Source organism: Nesoenas mayeri (assembly GCF_963082525.1).
Source record: "Nesoenas mayeri genome assembly, chromosome: 2".
Classification (NCBI taxonomy): domain Eukaryota; kingdom Metazoa; phylum Chordata; class Aves; order Columbiformes; family Columbidae; genus Nesoenas; species Nesoenas mayeri.
The window spans coordinates 141,598,335-141,620,352 of record NC_137543.1 but is presented as its reverse complement, the minus strand read 5'-3'; the positions used below and the strand labels follow the sequence as shown (position 1 = coordinate 141,620,352).

General features: G+C 39.1%; 1 protein-coding gene across 1 annotated transcript in view; it reads left to right on the top strand.

Moving 5' to 3' along the window:
• Positions 1-22,018, top strand: part of FAM171A1 (family with sequence similarity 171 member A1) — a gene marked incomplete at its 5' end in the record, with an annotated part of 87,541 nt that overhangs the window by 57,368 nt on the left and 8,155 nt on the right. The window contains 3 exons of the mRNA XM_080340253.1: positions 2,090-2,182; positions 7,180-7,338; positions 11,277-11,453. Of these exons, the coding sequence (XP_080196379.1) occupies positions 2,090-2,182; positions 7,180-7,338; positions 11,277-11,453 (429 nt within the window). The remainder of the gene's footprint in view (positions 1-2,089; positions 2,183-7,179; positions 7,339-11,276; positions 11,454-22,018) is intronic.

Here is a 22,018-nt window from a genome sequence, read left to right as displayed (position 1 = left end):
ATTTATTTTGTTCACTAGAGTGAAAGTTCGTGGGGTAATTTGATCAGTCCATCAGTACCCACACAAAGAACAGGAAATAGGTAAGAGAATTCTTCTGTCTAGCAGCCTGGTATAATAAGATCAAATGACTGGCAATCTAACCTCAATAAATTTTGATGGGTAGAAGGCACATAGTTTAACTGCCCTCATAATTATTTACTAGCACATTGATGTTGTGGTGTAGTCTTCACCTTCAAAAGAAAGATAGTTTTTCTACATGTGTCTTGGTTTAAACGTAGGTATTGGATCTGAAGCAGTAATTCAGGGAAGGCTGTAGCTATTACAGGAGTAAGACTGGATCATTGAATCATCCTTCTGGCCTTGAAAACTATGACTTTCTGACTTTGTCATGCTGAGAAGAGATTGTGCAGAAAAAAGCGGGGGAAGTTTAGAGATTATATATGCATTGTAGTCTGGCATATATGGAAGAAGATGTTGGCATTGTTTATTGTATTGAGCTCCCCAGGGTGTCTAAATTATATTAGCTTTCTTCATACAAATTAAGCTATTGAAGTAAAGACAAACAAATTTTGTAATTGTGGCCTTAGTGCTACTTAGACTAGGCGTTCCTATGTTGTCTGACATGTAGGTCTGTTTCACATGTAGAGCATTGGAAAGAAAACTCTCAGGTGTACTTAACATGATTGTTTGTGTTGGTTTTGTTTTAATGTTCATCTATGCTATTAAGATCATCTTTCAGATAGGAGTTCTTATCAGTGTGTTTCTCCTAGTTTCATCTCATTTTTCTGTATTTCTCCTAAACACTACAGTTTCCGATCTTTAAAAAGAGAATAGATTTCTTAAAACAGAAATAGCGTACAGTTTCCCTATTGTTTCCAACATCTGTATGGGATGTTGGATCAAATAATATGTATTAATTTAGAGCAGGGCTGTCAAACTCATTTTCACTGGGGGCCACATCAGCCTCATGGTTGCCTTCAAAGGGCAAACTTTATTTTAGGACTGTATAAATGTAGGAGCAGTTGCATGGTGAAATGAGTTTGACAGCCCTGATTTAGGGGAAATTTGTGAAACTGCAGAAAATCAGAAGAGCTTGCACCGTTTTTTTACTAATTGATTCGGGAAATGTGACTTGTGATCGCTGCAGAATGGGATGAGTACTTTCCAGGTGCAAATGTGGGATGCTGCCCAGTTACCAAAAATTGCTAGTCTGTGTTACTGTCCTTCTCTCCTACCTTTGAAAACCATGCATGAACTGCAGGCAGATCCACTTCTGACTGTTTTCATGGGTGTGGGAGCCAGGTGGGCTCAGTGGCCGATTCCACACATATTTCTGGTCTTCTGGGTCTGAAGAACCGGTTGTGAAATTACATCATGTTCTTCACTCTCCAAATGTGTGTGCATACAGACACAGTTCCCTCTAAGGAATGTCAGTAGCCAGTGGCAGAGGAGGCCCTTGTACACAGGTTTCTTGCAGCAGATACCATTTATCTGTCCCCTTTTGTACCATGTGGTAGAATTACAGTAGTTCTGCTATACATAGCACTTCTGTAGGGTAGGTGGTGACTCAGTAAGGACATGCTGTATTTTAAAGCAAATTATTCGCTTAGTCATCATACTTTACCTTTCTGTATGACATTTTATGTAAGCAGCTCAAAGTATTTGAAAGTTACGTTTCATTAAAATCTTCCCAAAGTAAGACATGTAACTGTTTCACAGAAAAAAATAATTCAGTCAGACTGAGTTAGTGTTTGATGCATCTTTATGTAATGACAAGTCTTTCTGCAGAGCTGGGAGTTACAACCTGAAACCCTGCTTTCCACTGCACTCTTCCGTGCTTTGAGCTACTGTGCATTACTTTATCAGTGTCAAAGCATAGACCATGTTGTTTAGTTGAATAGCAATTACCCTGGCAATGTAATTATTTGGTTTAGCAAATGCACGTGGTTTCTGTCATGTATACAATGTGATTTTAATATTTTGGGTGGCCTGCTTTTGCAAAAATATAGACGAAAGTAAGTGCTGTTGTTGTTGGGTTATGTTTATAAGAATTCACATATATTCCACTTAAACCACTTCTCTCCCACAGTGTTCTCTTCACTGAGTCTCGGCCTTCTTCCTGAACGCTCAGCTACTCTAATGGTCTATGATGATGTAGTCCAGATAGTCTCAGGATTTCAAGGTATGCTGGTTTTTGGAAGTCAGAATTTATATTTGAGTGACACTTAAAAAGCACGACAGCCCAATACTTTCTGAACTTTGTCCCTTGAGTGAGACTGATATTTCATGGGGAATTCTTCTGAGTTACCCCAAGAATGCTCCTCTGTAGGGTGGTTTTACCAAATTGATTAATAGCTAAATTCATCCCTAACTGCTGCAACTAGGGAAGTGGAGTTACTTGGTGATAAACGAGTTTGGAATTTACTGTCCCATTTAAGAGCTACAGATTATGTTTCTTTTGCTGTTAGATGTTTTGCATCTAGCCTCATCTAATCGTCCTTGGAGTAAACATTTGCTGATGTTCTGATTGCTTAAAAATTTTCTGTTCTATTTTAGTTTTTCCTACTGTGAATGGCTTACAAATTTAGGGCATTAAGAATTTTAAAATATCTCATATCTGCTCTGTTGTATACCATATACAAACTTGCTTTTCTCAATTACTTCCCGTGGATCCCTTATCAGACTGCCTACAAACCAAATGCTAAAGGATGAAACCCACTGTATTAGAAGAATAAAGTTTGAATCACCTTTTCATAAGGCCAAACACAGAAGTTAAAGTAACTACAGTATCAATCAGCTGAACACTGTATTTTCTGAATTGCACAGTAAAGAATAAAACGTTCATCTGACCTAGGGATCAACTTAACTTAGCAAATTGATGTGATAGCTGAGGTAAGTAAGTATGTTAACAAAAGAACAGAAGTCTTTGAAGATACCGTTATGAGCCAAAACAAGGGGACATCCTTCCTGTGAGCACTCTTATTGTGCATAAACTGTGTCTTATTCATGTGTATAATCATTGCCATCATTTTAAACTCTACCAGAGTTTAAATAAACAGAGGAATACTACCATGAATGAGATTCTACAATAACCTTGTTTTATCTGAGGCAATATAATACAATTATGCCTTCCTGCCATCTTTTTTTTTTTTTATGGTTAGAAACCATTCATCCACAATAGGCTTTTCATTAATGATAGCTCTAGATATGACTGAAGCTGAAAAAGCACTAAACAAATTAGGTAGCTGATGGAACGCTCAGAAGGAGCTGGAGAACAGCACAGCTGCTGGACGTATATTACGCAATTTGAGGGCTGACATTATCTAATGGGATAAATTAGATGGACGGTGGACTGTGTTAAACCACAAGGGATTCCATTAGATGAAACATGAAATGTTGTTTAGCAACAGCATTCTATGAGCACGGTATATGAAATACTCTTATTCTTATGCAAATGTGCTAGTATTATGCGATTAACTTTAAAAGAACAATCTTTCCATGTTTAAAGCTTCCTTTCTTAAAAAAACAAAACAAACAAACAAACAAAACAACAGGGGATGTTAAAGGGCTAGAGGAATATTTAACAGGTGAATAACACTCATAAATATTTTCTACATAATCTTGCTCCCCTCAGTGAATTGATCCAGGGTGTTCCAAATATATTTAAATTATAATAATATAACTGCTTCTGCTGGTATAGCAGAGAGAGAGGATAAAGGAAGAAAATGGTACCCATAGTATTCTAACAGTTGGAATTTGAACTCTCAGTCTTGCACAGTAAAAACTATTTTATGGGACCAGCCCACACCCGTTACTTGGGAATTCTCTTGTGGTGAAACCTAAATGAAAGACAGCCTAGACATTGTACCAGCGTTTGAATGGAGCCTCTCTAGTTTCCATCCAAAATCCCTGTGACCTAGTTTTTCTCTGTTACTTCTCCAATTTATTTCCCACTAACTTCGAGCTGCTTCAAAAGAGCTGATCAGGAGTTACCTTAGTGCAAAAACAAGAGCAAAACAGGCCTCATTATACTAGGGTCAGCCTGGGAACACTGGTGTCTGAAGCACCAGTTAAAGGGAAAGAAAGGCCTGTTTTCTACGATCAGATACCAGTTGCTTTGGAATAATTAATCAAGCAAGCGATGACTTAGGCAATTGAGAAGTTTGTCTGAGTTGATGCAGCCAGATTCATTTTCCTGATGGCATTATAATCCGCCGCTACACTCTGTCAGTAATTGGGAGGGATGGAGCTTGCCAGCCACTGGGTCATTTAATTTCTTTAATACCGGCACAGTGACAAGCAGAACTCCAGTGTTCGGTGAATGGGAGCTGGATGGGTACCTGCTCTCTGCCTCTAACATGAGCAATCAGAGCATGAATCGATTGTACTTCAGATATTACTTTGTAGGCTGAAGCTGAAACACTGATGTGGTGCCACATGTCACACATCCAGCATGGCAGGAGATGCCTTACAGGAACTCCTTGAGATGGTTACATCTTCAGGTGTACACTGGCACACTGGAGCTGACAGCATTTGAATCATGGCTGGTGTGTTGACAAGGGGGTGTTTAGAGGTTATAGGATCAGTGCTCAGAAGTCTTTCCACTCATGGCACTCACCAAGTGGAGAGAGCTCACATGCCAGTTTTATACTTGAACATGTTTGGGTTTTATTTGTTTTTTGTAAGTCAAAATTGGATATCTTCAATAATAGACGAAATAATAATCATCTACTCCCAGCAACAAGTGTTGACTTGAAAAATACTCTTAAGAGTCTGGCCAGCAAAAGTCTTGCTCTGCATTTTACCACTTCCAATTCCCTTAGTAAGTCTATTCCCAAATATAAGCCCAGAAATGCTCCATGACCTCTGCTAAAGGAGTACATTGGATTATCTTCTAAGCAAGGTGGTGGGAGAAGGCGAAAGCATTGGTAACTGCCTCCATCATGAGCCTTTCACTGGTAGCTTCCAATCTTCTGCCCCTTTGAAGTGTCCTGGTGTGCTTGGGGACACCCACCTGAGGAGTTGAGAGGGAGAGTCAGACGCAGTGGCAGGTTTCAGGTGAACATCAGTATCAAGGAGTTTGTTAATCTAGGATGTGAATTAACTCCTCTGCACTGATTTATTGTATTTAAACTTGCATCCAAGTCGATTGCTGCACAGGTTCCTGCCAGGTTTGGGGCTCAGCCATAGGAACACTTGGTGCTGCCTGCAGGATTCAAGAAAGCAAGGTTGGCTTTCTGGGTCTCCCCTATCTGGTTAAAGCTGTGCAACTCATGGCTCTGCCAGTGCTACAAAACAACCATTTTATTATAGAAAACCTCAGAGCCTTCCCATAAACTACTGTGTTAAGGCTCAACAACAGTTACTTTGTTTTCAATGCTTAATTAGTTTTGACCTTCAGAAGTATAATACTGGTTCTTGAATAATTCACCTTAACTAGACTTTAGACAGCAAAAAAATCTATGATTTTACATTGTACTGTTAGTGATAAGCCTAATGCTGCTTTCTTTGTTGTGGTTTTTTGGCTTTTTTTTTTTCCTGTGTTGTTACTGTGGATACTGGTCCCTACGGGCTGTAGGAGCCTGCCCAGCAGATCTGTCCCTGAGGTACACCAAACTGCTACGGTACTGCAGAGCACTTGGGAGATAAGTCTTCCTCAGGTTCCTTGCAGTCAATTTATTTAGTCTTTTATGTTTTCCATTTAAGAGTAGAAAACTGGGTAAGGGAGATTTCTTGCTGTTTCACATGGGTATTTAATGGCTATCTTAAACACTTCAGGATACTGCCGGTCTTGATAGCCTGCTCTAAGAACTTAAATTATTCAGAAATTAGAAGAAGAAAAGTGGTTTTATAGCTCTTTCTTCACACCTAAACAACGATCAGCTCTTTGGAGATACTTGCACGCCTACATAGCAATTTTTGTTGGCTAATACAAAGTTTGTTCTGTGGAGTTTTCTATTTTCTCATAGCTAGAGCTCCTGCTAGAAAATAGTGCCAGAAAAAAATCCAGCCCTCTGGTTAATGACATTGGTAGTTATAAAGCTTAGGAGCTGTGAGTTGAGCTCTTTAATCTTTCTCGCAGTGAATTACATGTAACCTAAAAGTGCTGCCAGAGACTAACAGAGCAAAAGAAGCAAAATTGTTTTGACATCTTTGAACCGCATAGTCAAATGTCAATTCAGAAAAAAAGCCTCTTGATTTTGTGCTGTGTGGAGAGTGTTCTGTGAGTGTTCAAAGTGAGCTCTGGCAAATACAATAGCTTTTGATTTAAAAATTCATTTGCATGTTGCACACACAAACTTGCAGATGGAGTCTTGCTGTGTGTTGATAAACAGTATTAATGGTGAGCATCCATTCAGAAAAAACTCTTTGACTTAATAAACTGGGATTTAAATGAGACATGAAATGCCATAGCACATGAAGCAGTCTTAAATCATGGTGCAGCAAAGAACCTTCAGTTAACACCTAGTGATCTTGGAAAAAAAAAACGACTAAAACTGTACAACACAGAGGAAAAGAGAAAAAAATCTTACATGCCAAGTAATCTGGTCCTGTTTAGATTTGTTGTTTGTGTGGGAAAATATGGAAACTCTTTTCACCCAAGCTTTGTCAAGTAGATCTTTTTATCCAGTGACTTAAATAAAAGGTGACTATTACCTCAGTGCAAGAGACGGTTAACATGGCCAAAGCTTTGTAAAAATTTAATGCAGAAATTACACAAGTTAATTGGGTAGAATTGTCTCTTAGAAAATCACTTTAAAGAGTACAAACTACATTTATCTTGCTATTTCAGGAGAAACAAAATTCAAACAAATATGGTGAACTGGATGGTTTTCTAAGCCCTACCTCTGAATTCAGGTTTAGTTTCAGTTATATTCATTAAAAGAAACATGTAATTAAATTGGAGGTGATCTGGGGAAATAACATAGTCATAAAAGCTTCTGACATTAGATGCCTTCACAGTTTTGCTCTGTGATGCTTGTGGAAAAATAATGGCAGCTGCAAAATAAATGTAAAAATACTGGTTTTCCACCTCTTTCATAATATCCTTCTGATCCCTCTGTCCTTCTCAAGCTATTGCAATTTACAATGAAAAAAACCTGTAAATGTGTTTCCATCAATATGAACACCTAAATATTCTGCCCTCCTTGAATATATGGTTACTTTTGATTTTTTTAGGTGCACGGACTCAGCCACAAGTTCACTTTCAGAGAAGATCTGTGAAGTTACCAGAGAACACGAGCTACAGTGATTTGACAGCGTATCTGACTGCAGCCAGTTCACCCTGGGAAGTGGACAGTTTTCCTTATTTACAGGGATTAGATGGAAATGGAACAGGTAACCCACTGGTTTGGTTTTGCTCTGATTTCGTATTGGTCCAGGGCTCGACTTTTGACCATATAATTTTTTTTCCATTCTCCATTCTAGCAAACTTTGACATTTGGTGACATGATAGGTTCAACTGCCCTCCCAAAATGCTGTTCCAATAAGCAAGAGAGCAGGGTCCGCTGGCCTTTAAAAGGGGCCACTGAACAGCAAAAGTGAAGACTCTTTGGCCTTGGGAGATCAGAAAAGTTTGTTATACTTGTAGTTTAGAGCTAAGTCTCCAAATGTGTCGCACATACACATACAAGAATGGAGATTTAACATGAAGGGACAAAAAAAATAGTTAAACTAAAGGATGCTATAGAATTCTTGTTCAAATGTTTTTCAAGAATAAATAAAATGCCTGCATATCAAGGATTTAATACTCTGTTTTTTCAACTGAGAATTGTTTCTATGGTTTGCTAATACTTTTGAATCTAGCTTCAGCCAAAAAGGTGCAAATTCATCTAGCACCAAATGGAAAACAATGAAAATTTGAAGTAAAAACACTGCTAAATTCAAAGCTGTAATACATTTTTATGGCTGCAACTGCCTGTTACCCTTATTCCGCTTCTCATTTACCCTTGTTTGAAATAATTGATGTTGTGTAGGCTAGATGAAAAATAGAAGAATTTGGCACAGAAATCTTCACATACTTAAAATGCTGGTGTGAAAAGGAGAATAATGCTTCCACTGTGTCCATATTGGGTTAGAAAGCAAGCAGTGGAGTTGCAGTGCAAGAGAGATTCAGTCTAGTGATCAGGAAAACTTTGCTATGGTGAGGATAGTTTAAGCTGTAGAATCAACTGCTTCAGGGTGTTTGACAGAGACAATCCCCTGTGGGGATGGCATAGGTGTAGCTCAGCCTGCTGTGAAGCAGCTATATATCCCCAGGAGGTCCCTCCATGCTGTTTCTTGGGATGCATTTACTTGTGATGTGTTGATTTAGATGACCTTCAGTGCTAGACCTTGTGTAGAAACAGTATGTACTGAGCTCGTTAGCTTTTCCTTTTGGAAAAAAAAAAGGCAAAATAAGCTTCCCCTTCCCTTTGTACAAATCTGAATATCTCCTTTTCTATTGCAATTAGAAATGTGTCTGCTACCTTACTCAATCCCTCTGCCTGCTCCAGTGAATACATCTCATCCTATCTCATTCTCTTTGTCATTTCCCTATTTCCATCTTCAACCTTCACTTTTCTCTGGATCTTCATACTCAGACATGATCAAATATCTCCTTATCTTTTTTAAAACAAAGGAACGCACTTGATCTCACTCATCTGTCTACTTCCTCATCTCCTTTCTTTTTATCTGTAAACTCACTGAACAAACTGTTGACGTTGTGTGTGGGATTCCTCTCTCCCAAATCTTTCCTTAATACTCTGCAACCCAGATTCCCACCCTTGCAGTTATTTAGTGAAAACAGGTCTTGCCAAGATTTCAGATGATCACTTCTCATGGGAACTACTCAGCCAGGACATTATCTTTCTCCTGTTTTACGTCCTACAAAACAGATGAATGCACTCTTAGTTTTTCAGTCTTCTGTCTGCTTACAAGGTGGAAACTTTTCTACTTGAGCATGGGGGCCCTGGATTTGACTGTAATTTGTCTTCAGGTAGAAGTATGTTATAAAAGACCAAAACAACAGGCAAAGAAATAGGGTTTAAAAGACTGACAAGAGCCTTGTTTTCTGAATACTGTAGTATTCAGTATGGTATAATGCAGACTACAAATACAATATATTTGTATATGCACTATAGGATAGGTGAAATGTCTTCTGTTTTCAGTAAAAGATTTTCCTGCTGTGGGAACATGAAACTCGTCTTGACTTCATTTTCTTCGTCTCCAAGCGTCTCAGTGAAGATTTCACCTGAAACATTTTTGAAGGAGTAAAAAAATGAGATCACCACCTTCTGGGGATTTTTAAAATGTTTCTATTCTCAAGAGAAAAAAAGAAAACTGTATACAAATTTTAGAATTCTAAAAGAAACCTTTGCATTAATTTGAATGGGAAATGTTGGCATGTTCCTGAACACTGCCACTTCTGTCTCCTACCTCTCCTCCCGCCCAGTTACTTCTCTGTTCTTTTGCAGTGTATTTACATGCCTGTGCAGTTTTGGAGAGGTCCTCCCATTTGTTTCAGTCAGCTCAGGTCACTGGCGAGTATTTGTCCAGAGTGACTTTACAGTTGCTTTAACTAAAACTCTGTGAGTTCAGCTGTTTTCACAAAATCCCAACTACAGCTGAAGAAGTAATATGGAGCAGTGAAAATTCATTCCATGAATCAGCATGGTCCAAACATTAAAAAATCAAATAATTTAGCTGCAAGTACTGACAAGCCCATAAAGTGTTAGCTTATTGTTTCTGTTAATCACCAATTGGAGACCAGTAGAATGGTTTCACAAAATCTTGTCCTTTTAATCAAACTAAACAAAACTTTCCATCATCTGCAGCAATGGACCAAGCTGGCTAATAACCATTTACTCCTGCTGGTTTTGTAGGCTGTTTCTTTCTTTTTTAAAAAAGAATGAAGTCTGAGTCACGGTGGATTTTCCTCTGACTATGTTTAGAGCTCTTTACAGGTCACCTGATGTCAAAAATGACAAGAAATAAATGAAAGCTGACATTTATTCAAGTCCATTCCCATCTAATCTGTGCATGTGCTTATCAGTTTTATAGCATGTGAGAGTTTCATAAGCATTGATTTTAATTTACCTTCACAACAGAAAAGAGAAAAACTTACCATTTTAATGAGCATTTGCATACTGTGCAAGGTGGCAAACGGATTATTTCTTCTTGCCAGACATCAGTGTATTTCAGAAATTTCTTCATCTTCTAATATAACTTGCTCAGCCCAGTACTGAGCAAAGTGTTAGTGCATCTTAAGTAAAAAAGATGCAAACAGTGTTTCACCATCAGAATGCTTTTTCTGGGGCTAAAATCTCAGCTATTGAAAGTTTTGAATTTTCTTTCATTATTGTCTTGCTAAAGCATATCTGTCTAGCATCTGTAAAAATGAGTAAAATATGAAACAATTTAATCCTTGATATTAATCTAAATGTTTCTAAAATCTGAAGGTATACCTTTCGTCATTAGGAATTTATATATGCCAAAATGTGATCAGGTTAAGATACTTAGTAGCAGGAATTTATTTCTCTGATACCAGCCTGAGAAACTTAATAGCCCAAGTCCAGTGACCTGAGGACAAGCATCACTCTGACAGAAATGGCAGAAGCAGTGAATTGAACCATCAGGAATAAAGGAACAACTCTTCCCCCACCAATTCCCTCCTCTAAGGCTGTAAGGGGTTGATATTGTGCACCACTGGAGCCGATAATATACAAATGCTTGGTTAGGCTGGCAACCTTCTCCTGCGCCGTAGCTGAACTTCCAAACCTTATTTTTCTGTTTTTTTCTTTCAGTTAGCTTTGCAGTTCTGTTATATCGCCATCTTCAGAGTGCCAGTTTTCTCACAACTTAAATCCCTCTGGAAGAAACGCTTCTGCCCCTCAGTAGATCAAACCAGCATGTGTGTCACTTGCATGTCAGCTGTGCAACAGTGACACTCGCCTTGAAACCTGGGGAAAATGTGCATCAGAATAGATGCTGTAGCAAACAAGCCACGTGCAAAGTTACTTCTGGTTATTTTCCATGTCTTCAGTTTGGCACCTCTTGCAAAATCCAAAGAATTTAAAATTCTGAGGAGTTTTGTCTCTTTTTCCTTCCAAAATTAAGTGAAAAATACAGAAGCATGTGTACCTTTCCTGTTGTGAATTTTGTAAGGCAGGGAGGATTACTACTACCATCCCTTGAGAAATATGTTGGTGCAGTACTGTGCTGTTGAACCACATGGTTGTACCTTAAATTCTGGGAAACTGTGTCATTGTCTCAATGTTAATTTGTTCTCTCGGTAGGAAACAGCACCAAGTACGACCTCACCCCCGTCACTGCAGTCAGTGTTCATCTCCTCAACAGCGATGGGACTCCAATCCCCGTGAATGGCCCCATCTATGTAACAGTGCCTCTGCCAGCAAACAGCAACTTGAAGCACAATGCACATGTTCCAGCCTGGAGGTTTGACCAAAAATTTGGTAGGTAACATGTCGTTGTGATTCCTGAGATGGCTTCGTTTGTCTGAAACTAATATCTCACTGCATTGATTATGTTAATATAGTGAGGTCTTCACTGGAGTGTACAGAAATCTGTTTTCTGTCTAAAAGGAGAGAAGGCTGAGTTTTATTGATCAAGTAATACATGGTATATATGCAAATATACTTGAGTAGCATTATGTGCGACTTCTAGAGAAAATTATTTTGTAAATGTACCATTTTGCAATTATTAAATATTTTATGTCAAAACTGTCTTGAGAGGACTTGATTTTGCCCACAGACAGAGAAGCAGAGAGATATATTCACTTCAACATTGAACTGGGAGTCTGGAGAAATAGAAACTCGCCTTATCTTTGCCAGCAGCCAGCTGTCTGACCTTTGGTCTCTCTCCTGTCTCTAGCTCAGTTTCCTGCCTGTCAGATAGGAAACGTAATACTGGCTTCTTTGTAAATCACTTTGAGATTGACTAATACCATCAAGAAGGAAAATTAATGTAAATTATTTTTTTTTAAAGTAAAGAAACAAGCAGAATTCATGAAATATTTTGAAAGGACAGAATGACTAATCAATTTAGCTGCAAAATGCACTCTGATTTTTACATTTCAGGATAATGTTTGCTATTGTGAACAGGAATTTTTCCAGAAATATGTGGTTCAGGCTCTCTATTTTTGTTTTGGTTTGTTTTTTCATTGCTAGCTGGTATACTGTATGCTGGCCTTCTTTACACCTCCAAAGTGTAAAGGATTAAGGTGTGCATAAGTCTTGTTCTGGTGATTCCCCTTCAGTTATTGCACTGTGCCCTCTGAAGTATGTATTAGAAGGTTGTTAAGGAAAATAGGTGTGAAAAGAAGAATGGAAGGTGAGGAAGGTAGATGCTGTGAGGAAGAGAGGCAGAAAAGGGAGGCAGAAATGTGCATCTGTATAGACAAAGCAACCAGCGTGAAACCAGCGTGCTGGAGGAAGGGAGGGGAGGGGGGAAGAGAGAGGTAAAGGAGGAAATGACAATTTTGCTTCCTTCCTGCCTCTGTTTGCCGAAAAAGGTGATGTATTTTCAAACAGCTTGCCTATAAATCTTTTGTCAGAAGGTGGCTGTACTAGAGAGTAAAGCAGTAGGATTTAATGAAGAATAAATTGGAATACGATACAAAATTGAACAATAGAAAAAGAGCACAATGGATGGATTTGGGGCTTCCCTTAAGTGTGGAAATGACACTTTTCTTGTGATACCCTGGTAGTAAGTTTCCCTACGTTCTTCCTGAAACTGGTCTTGATTTGTGATTCTAGAAACTATTTTGTTTTCCGTTGTTCAAAAAGAGATGGGGAAGACTGACTCAGGTTTACTTTCTCCACAAGAAGCAGTCCATCCCCAGCCCCTCCTGTCAGCGGTGGTGCAGCTGTAGCCCGCCTCATCGCTAGTTACCACTAGTGAAATGCTTCTGATTTTGAGTATGGAGCTTTTTCATTTCTGGCCAAATTTCCGTGCCCCTGTGGTGAGGCCACAAAAACTCTCTCTTACTATGGAATATGGTTTCTACTATTGCATGTAAAGAGCTAGCTACCGTATTGTGTGCAGTACATGTTAGTGTAGATCGATAAGGATTGGTTAACTTAGTTTTGCAGGCTTGGGGCTCCCAAGCTTGAGACAAGTTGAGCCTTGTTTGCTTCACTACAAGCTGCTGGAGCACGTGTGTTGTTGGGAGGGGAAGACATGAGGACCACTAAACAAAAAGGGGTTTTGTCAAGCCACTTAGCTTTACGAGTCATGGAGAGGAAGGTATTGAAGATGTTAAGTTCAGGCTCTAGCTCACACTTCAGCTGAAGTAAGCATCTTTCTGTGCAGCCGAAGATGTCGAACAAAGATGCATTTAAACCCTGACTGCAGCATGCCAATTCTAGGAAAATTTTGGCCACATCCCAACCAATTTAAATTGGAGTAGCCTAATCTAATAAGTGGAGCAACCACTCTTATCTTGCATGAGCCACATTAGCACCCTAAGGGCCGTCAAACTGGCCATATGTAGCATGAGCGTGGTGGTACCCTGTCATTCCCCATTCCTGTGGTGCTTGCACTGTGAAGGGAGGAGGATGGATGATGACTGGAGTGGCTCCATGCTGGAGAGATCCTAAACTGGCAAACAAGTTCTTGTAACCCATTTGCCCTGCCAGATCTATGTCTTCTCAGGACGGGACCTCTAACCTCATTATTCTGATTTCGTCTTTCATTTCAGGAGCTGCTTTTTTTGGTGCTAGTTTTGTTGCGGTTTCTTCTTAATAAATCTTCAGTGGCTTGAATTTTCACACTTGTATCTGAAAATTGAGTAAATGCCAGAGATGGAAAACTGTATTACCAGACAATAATGCAGCACTTCTCTCCAGCGTGTTAGCAGTACAGTGGGCGCTTGTTCATGCAAGTCATTGTTTTTGTTTAGAATCCATGTGGTTGTCATCATTACTGCATGAAGTATAATTTCTGCTCTAAAAAGCAGAAATACTTCTCACTTTTAGGGGAGGAAGCGGAGAAGGGACAGGCATACTAGAAATATGTTTTAATCCTTAGAATCTCATACATTTTGCTGAGCTCATGATGCACTAATATAAACCCAGTGGCATCTGATTGGAAGTGCAGAGATTTTCATAGTTTCTACAGAAATTATGCGTATTTGCATATTATCGTGGCCGAATATAATTAATGGCTTTTTAGGATGTTTACCATAAACAATCTATATTTTCATTACCAGTTTCTGTCCTCCTGAGAGAACTGGGGAGAGAAGGGGGAGAAGCAGCAGAGTCTGCTGAAGGCTGGGGGGGGTTCCAGTGGCACCGATGAAGCAGCCAGCCAGAAGAAGCAGGCTGACATCATCTGCCATATTTATTTCATACTGTTCCAAATGAGATTTTTCATTGCAAAACTAACTTACCACCTTGCGTGCACAGTAAGCACATTAAAGCAGTAATGCCTTTTTGAATAATTAATAAAATGAAAGGCAACTATGCCCTGGAGAAGTTTTAGGATAAACAGATACGTCCAACCTTGTTCTTGTGTTGGAGATGCACTCCAGTACCTTTCTCTGCAGCATTTCTTAGTGTTGGTGATAATAAGCACAGATGCATTGATGTTATGGAGATGTATACATTAAAATGCAACTTTTAACCATTCTGTGCTATTGACGCACCCATATCTTGTGTTTCACACTACTGTGGAAGAGTGGTTTTATTTCATAGTACACACTTAAAGGTTTGAACATAAAGAGATATAGATTCTTATTTTCATACTCAGGATTGCTCGGGGGGGGTTTCTGGGTTGTTGGCTTTTCTTTTTCCCAGCTGCTGCCTTGTTTTTGTCAAAACCTGAAGGGGCTGAAAAACTTTATCCATAAACAGATGGTTGGGATCATGACTTCCTCCCTGTATATTTGCCTTGATGTCAGTAGGATTTACAGCAATACAATTTATCTCTCTATTCTCAGACACCAAATTTCTGTCCAAGATTTCTTTCTAGCCTCGTCCTCTTCAGTCAGAAATGAACACTACAGATCCCAGTAGAAAGGAAACTTTTTGTACCTCCTGTATCATTTCCAGCTCTCGCCAGCTGGTCTGAATAACACAGCACTTGCTCAGCTGTGTTCTCCTCAGCCCCCATTCAAATGGTTTATGCTTGATGTTAAGGTGTCTGTTTTTCATTGGAGTCAGTGAGCAAAACTGCAAGAGGAGCGTTCTCCATTTTAAGACCTCAGTTTCAGCCCACATGCTATGGAGGGCATTATGTTGCACCAAAACCTCTAGATCCACATCTAGAGTTGTATGAAGGACTTTAAAATATTACCAAATATTCCAGAATGCATAATATGGAAATGGAATTTATTTTTCAGTGACAATATTGATGCGTCTGCAAGTTTATTAATCCTACCAAATAATAGGAAAATATTTTCAACACTGTTTTCAACCTTGTGTGGCAGTGGAGTGTGGAAGGATGGGGTTAAACCTTCACCCTTTTGCTCCTCCTCCTTAAAATGTGTTATTTCTTGTGCACTATGTGTAAATGAAGTTCAGAGTACTGTTTCTCAGTTCTTCCTCCCCATTGAACACTTAGTGTACACGTTTGACATGACCTTGTTGTCTTTAAATTACTAACTTCTTTGCACAGGAGAATGTTTCCCCAGTGCCTAAAATCTCAGCTATGTATTAATGTTAAGTGATGGCAGAATATGAGTATCTTGGGAACTCTTTTTATAGCTTTATCAAGCACAATACTTTTATTTACACTCTGCTGTGCTTGTTCAGTGCTTTGTGACTGCGTTTAATGGTATAATAGCTTTCTAAATACGTTTGAAAGTCTGGTGCTTACTTTTTCTGAGTGACATGCTGCCTTCAGTGGTAAAAGTTCCATTGACTTTTGTAGAGTCAGAATTTCCTGATATTCCTTCCTCAGCAAAATGAAGATAATTTTTTCTGTGCTCAAAAGAAGTAATGAGGATATACTTACTACAAACAGTATCAGTGTCTACTTAAACTTGACTGCAGAATCGTTTTGCTGTGTTTCATGGAGGTGAAATGATGCTTGATTTTGTTTGTAGTGTTTATAGGGAGAAAGTGACAGCTACTGTCAGGCAGAAAATGTAAGCGCGGTACTGTACATCTACCTGTTTAGTTCAAATTATTTATAAATACGATGATTTGAAAAAAAGTCTGTGATTTAAACTTCCATGTAGTAGCAATGATAAGCTGCCTGAAGAAAAGATTGACTTTTATTTTCATAGTTTAAAAATAAAACATATTCTTTATCGTTGTGAATTCTGTTCATTCACACACTACATAACAGACAGAAAAGAATCATTTAACAAAAACTTCTGCATTTTGTTGCTTGATCTGAGACTAGATATGAGTACATGCCTCTGAACTTGGATAGAGGGCCTGCCCGTGGACTACGTGCAGCTGCACACATGGCCTGGGATTTCACACACTTACTCCTCTGTGGGTTTTTACTCTGTTTTCTACACGTGACAAATGGACGTGTTCAGGCAAATACATTCCCTGCCCCCAAAAGTTTGAATTTAATGTAATCAGATCTGGAACAGTTGATCCTAGATCAGATTCACTGGTAATATAGAGATTTCTTTGCAAATTTCAAGGAGAAAACCAAGTCTCCACAAAGTTCATAGTTACACTATTTCTATAGCTTACAAGTTCCTTGACAATTTGATTTTGACTTCTTTTTTATCTCAGCTGTGAAGGTTAAATTATTCTTAAATACTAATTACACTGAGGAATACAGATTTTTAACTAACTGCTCTCAAAGAATTTCAGATTTTGCGTGTTGCCATAGAAATGGCAGTTACCAAACTCAGCTTTTTGCCATGTATGGTGTCTACATAATAGGTGCAGATATAATTGCACAATAGTAGACAGACCTCAGCACTGAAAGGAACAGAAGCTCTTCCTCCGATGCTTCACAGTGTGGCTCACTGAGGTATGTTCTCACTATCGTGATTCCTCTGGAGAGGTGTAGTGGATCACATGAGGCAATTGTGCTTGTTTGTCAATATGTACATTGTTTTTAAAATCACTGTTGTGGCTTACACATGTGAAAGTGATATGAATGGATTGTTTGATCCTCTCCACCTCATACACCATTTGAGTTGCATTTGTGGCAAAGCAGACATGGTATGGCATGATGGTGGAGCTTAAGAGAACGTTGAAGGAACTGGGTTGGTGCCAAAGTGTAGTGATACATGCAAATAACCCCCTACTATGTAGTCAAGGAAATAAAACTGTGAACAAATAGCATGGCTTCTGGGAGCAGGTTTGAATAACAGACTATAAACTGTGTCATGTAGACAGGCCTGTAGCTCCACCTACAGAAGCCGTGCAGTAGAAGGTGAGAAGAGGTAGAAGTCAAAATTCAAGTAGTGGAGAAAATACTATTATTGCTTTTGTACAGCTGCTTGAGTTGGAGAGGACTTGGAGATTGGTGGCAATACAGGCAGGAGTGCATAGAGCAGGAGTGTGAAGTGTCTGGGTGCAGCTGAAGAAGCTGAGGGGGACCTGGGGCAACCTTCCTCCATGGCCTTGGGATGGTAGATCAAATCTCAATATGAGTCTCCTTCCACTTCAAGGATTGAAAAATAGAAACTGAACATGAGTGTGGTGTGAGGCCAAATGAAGGAAAAGGCATGCAGTGTTTTGAATTGTGTCATGCTTTTATTTATTACTTGTTCTAATAATTTTGTCTGACTTAATGTGATGAAATGAATATTAAAAGTAGTATCTGTCATGTACACCAGTAACCAGGGATGGTGGTCCGGCAAGCATAACCGAGCTTTCCCTTCTGAAATATAATTACTAACCAGTAATTACATATGGAAGTCATTTTCTTTAATAAGTCTGTTCTGTTTCTTTCTGGAAAGAAATGCTGAGGGGACCAAAGCAATGTAAGCAGTTCTCTGTACAATGTACCCTGCCTTCTGCCCAGGCATAACCACATTTTTAAATAATGAAAACTCACATGTTCTTTTGTTAAATACTTGACAGATGATTTAAGAGAAAAAATGGGGAGATATAGCAAAAACTACAGAACTTCTCAGACACTAGTAATAAATTAAACCATTAGATTTCCTTGCAGAAATCTTCAAGGTATCGTGTTAAAAGCGTGTGTTTTGCTTATAGTACACCAAATAGTGGTGGTGCTGCTAGAACAGTAGCAGGATTTAGCCCTGGAAGGCTTGTGCAACAAATTCTATGAGTGGAAGAATAATGAAGGTATGAGCTCAGGACAGGGACATGTATTTTTTGATGTTGCCTAGCAACTCCAAAACCAAAATTGTAATATTAACTTAAATACTATGAATGTTTAAACCCATGTGTATTGGGGGAGGAGGCAAGTAATCTCTACCAATATTAAAAAAGGAATTTTTCAACTTCTAATTTCAGTGGCTTTTAGCTTTTTAGAAAATGAACAAAAGTAAAACCAAAAGCCCATCCTTTTGTAGTAAAACTTCAGATGCTGATGCAGATTAGAGGTGATTTTTGGTTGGAAGAAGAAATCTGATAAGCAGCTTTCCACTCGTAAAATGAAAAGCTACTACTTATGTATGTCAGAACATGGTTTAGGAAGTTATTTTCACAAACTTGCCCTTGATTAACTCTCCATAACATTGTCTTTTGAACTGTCTAGATCAATTACTTCTAGAAACAGTGTTTATGTGTTTTGAATATCCTTTGCTGTCCCACACTGTCTGATAACAACCTTCCTCATTCCTTTTGATGTGTATATCACCATTTAGCTGTGAATCTCTGCCTAAGCAGGGCAATTTTACAAGACATTGTAGACATCACAGAAGAGATCCATGCGGAAAGAAAAGAGACTATTAAGGAATATTTATTGAAAACATCTATGCTATTAAGTAGTATGGTTAAAAGTATCTTTCTTTACTTTCCAAAACTCTTTTGTCCAGGGAAGATAATCTTGTGAATAAAAACAAATTCATATAATGGGATTATGCTTAATTTGCTCTCTGGCTAATTAAATCCTCTTATTTGTCAAATCTGTTGGATGGAAATAATTCATGCTGTAAATAGCACAGTTTTGATTCCTTGCTTGAGTGGGATTGGATGATCCTATCATCTGTTAAAAGAAACAAAACAAAAAGCAAACAGTATTTGATCAGTGGAAGAGTTTCCTAAAAAAAGCTCACATGTAAAAGTAATTTCTGGAAAAAACGCACCATAGCTGCCATATATGTGAACACTAGCAATATTTAGACTTTATGACTGTCCCTAGGGGAAGCTTCTGGCTCTAGCACAGTCCTGTGACAGTCATTTACCAGAACTGCTTCGATCAGTGATAGGAAGAATACACAATCAAAGTCAGCAGAAGTCACTGCAGCAGGAGTGATCTGGAAAGCTCTGAAACAGTCAAATCGCAAAGTTCAACGTGAAGGAAGCAGCATTATCCGTCCTCCCAGAGAGCCAAGTGCTGTGCCGGGTGCCAGCCTGCAAACTCCCCTCGCGGCCAGCAGACACGACCAAGAGGGGAGTTGGTCTTCTTGACTTCAGCAGGAGCCACACACGTCTCTCCAGAGCAAGTGGCCCTCTAGAGCAGGCTCAGTCCTGCCTCATGTCGGCCAGGGGCAAGTTTGCCCTGTGCTGGAGCAGCGTGGGGCTATCAGCTTGCACCGTCACACACATGGAAGGCAGAGAGGCATGCGATTCCCTGGATTTCACTACAGGTTAGTTTAAAATAATAAGGTCTAACTTTAAAATATGGAAGGAATGTCTTATTTGGAGGCATCGTGCATGTAGACTGCAGAAGCAGATCCATATGTGCTGCGTGGATCCAGCAAGCTGTCACATTGAAGAGTTAGTGTCTTTGAAGATAACGGGACGTCTCTTTGCTGGGCAGACTGGCCATACGTGCAGTGACCTGATTGTGCGGGGAAATAGCCTAAAATAGCTGTTCCGTCCATAATGCCTTGTCTGCAATAGCTGCCCATCTGGACGCTCCTTGCTGGAAGTGCCTTTTTTCAATCTGATTTAGAAGTAAACTAAATTAAATTACAGAAAGGCGTTTTTAGTGCAGAATGTGTGTTTAAACATAGATTTAGTCTGCAAACCTTTTGCTGTTAAATTAACTTATGACAACCCCTCTTGCCCCCGTTGGCAAGTCCTAAAAGCTGTGTGAGATAAATGAGCACCTTCATCAGCATGGAAGTTACTGCAGTTTATTAAGATTCTTCTCTCTAGAAGAATTTACTTCTCCTGCTCCACTGAAATCTTCAACTTGTCTCTGATATTTGGCTATTTTTGGAGCCAGATGGAGCTCAGCTTTCTTTATCTGGTTGGTTTTTGATTTGTATCTCTTTTAAAGTACAACCATTTTTATATTCTCTGTAATGTTAATGATGGTAGTTCTCTTCCCTTGCTTTTAAGGTACATATACAGAAGAGTGCTGGGTAGCTGGTTTATGTGCTTTTTAAGAAGAAGTTTATTTAGTGACAGCATTTATTCCAAGAAGTCAGTAACACTAAATAGAATTTTGGTGAGGAAAGAGTTAAGAAACTTCTCTGTTCTCCTCCTGCCATTAGTTTGAGCCAGGAGACAGCTCCCCAGACTTGAATCCTGGATCAGCGTGTTGGCTCCACTGAGCAGTAATAGGGGAAAAGGAGGAAGAGAAATGTAAAAATGATCTATAAGCAAGAATGTCTCTATATATAGAAGTTTTCCGTGAAGCACCAGACACTCTTTAAGAATTAATGGCAAATTGGCCCAAATCATGCAGTGCTTACAAACTATACTGAACTTGCTGTTTCTGTTCCAGAGATGCATTGACATGTTTTCTTTGGAACCACACAATCATTCTTGAACAAAAATGATCAGTTCCATTACATCCTGTTATTTGTACTGCTTTTTATTTATAATCCTATATTGCTTTTTACTTAACAATTATTGCACATCAGGTATAAAACTTAATAAGCACTGAAGCTAGTTGACTGTGCTGACATGGGTGGGGGGAGGAAGTAGATGTTATAGGATATTTGGAGAATAACGAATTAAATTATCATAACACTTGGCCATGCAGGGAGGTAAGACCTGTCTTTGCTCTTAAATCTTCTGCTTTCTTCTGCAGTTGTAATCCTGCCTGCACAGAAAAAGAAGAAATGTTGCTTGCCATTACTTCATTTACAGGCTACTGGATAGGCAAGGACAGAAAAATGGAATAAGTTCTTTACTCACTGCCCCTCAGTCTCCTCCCTTGCTTACAAGAGCAAGTATGTGAGGGTAATTAGCTGCATTTTTAGAACAGGAAAACATCTTGTTTCCTGCTGCAAGGAAGAATCTGGGATGGGATAAGGGAATTCATTCTCAAGGCTGCACAGCAGTGAACTCTTGCTTACTCTTGAAACACTAGGAGCATAGCTAGTAAGTACTACGCGATTGAGTTTTGCTCGGTAGAAAGTCCAACATTAGTCTTTACAGCATGTAGGAAGCTACAAGAAAGCTGCTTGTTTTTTAATGATAGTTGAAAAGTGAACAGGGTATTAGAAACTATAAAGGATGAAATATGAGACACCTGGAGACACCCCGATGGGTTTGCACAATACTGAAGGCACATCAGTTCCCTCCAGTAATACTATGCTGGCTTTTGGCTATTCAATCACACAAGAAACAGTACATGACTTTGTTTCAACTGTTTCCGCTCAAACCTGTTTTGCTGCCGCTGTTGTGAAGGAGGTGGTTCTTTATTCTCTTCATTTCACCATGTGAGGGGATGCTCTGTTTTATTAGTGGACAAGAGATGGTGGAAGTATAAGAGGCAAGGAAAGTAGGAAAGGAACAGGAAGGTATCAAAAAGGGCAGCTGATGAGATTGTGCACCTGTGGGTCCCAGGAACCCGCACTTGGCGTTGCCCTGATGAAGAAGCTTGGAACAGTGCCATTTAAACATAATTCTTTTCTAGCTGTCATCACATACTAATGTGTACAGCAGGGTCAACAAAAGCCTCATAACTCTTGTCTGAAGATGACCAATATCGAATAAATATGCTATGGTTT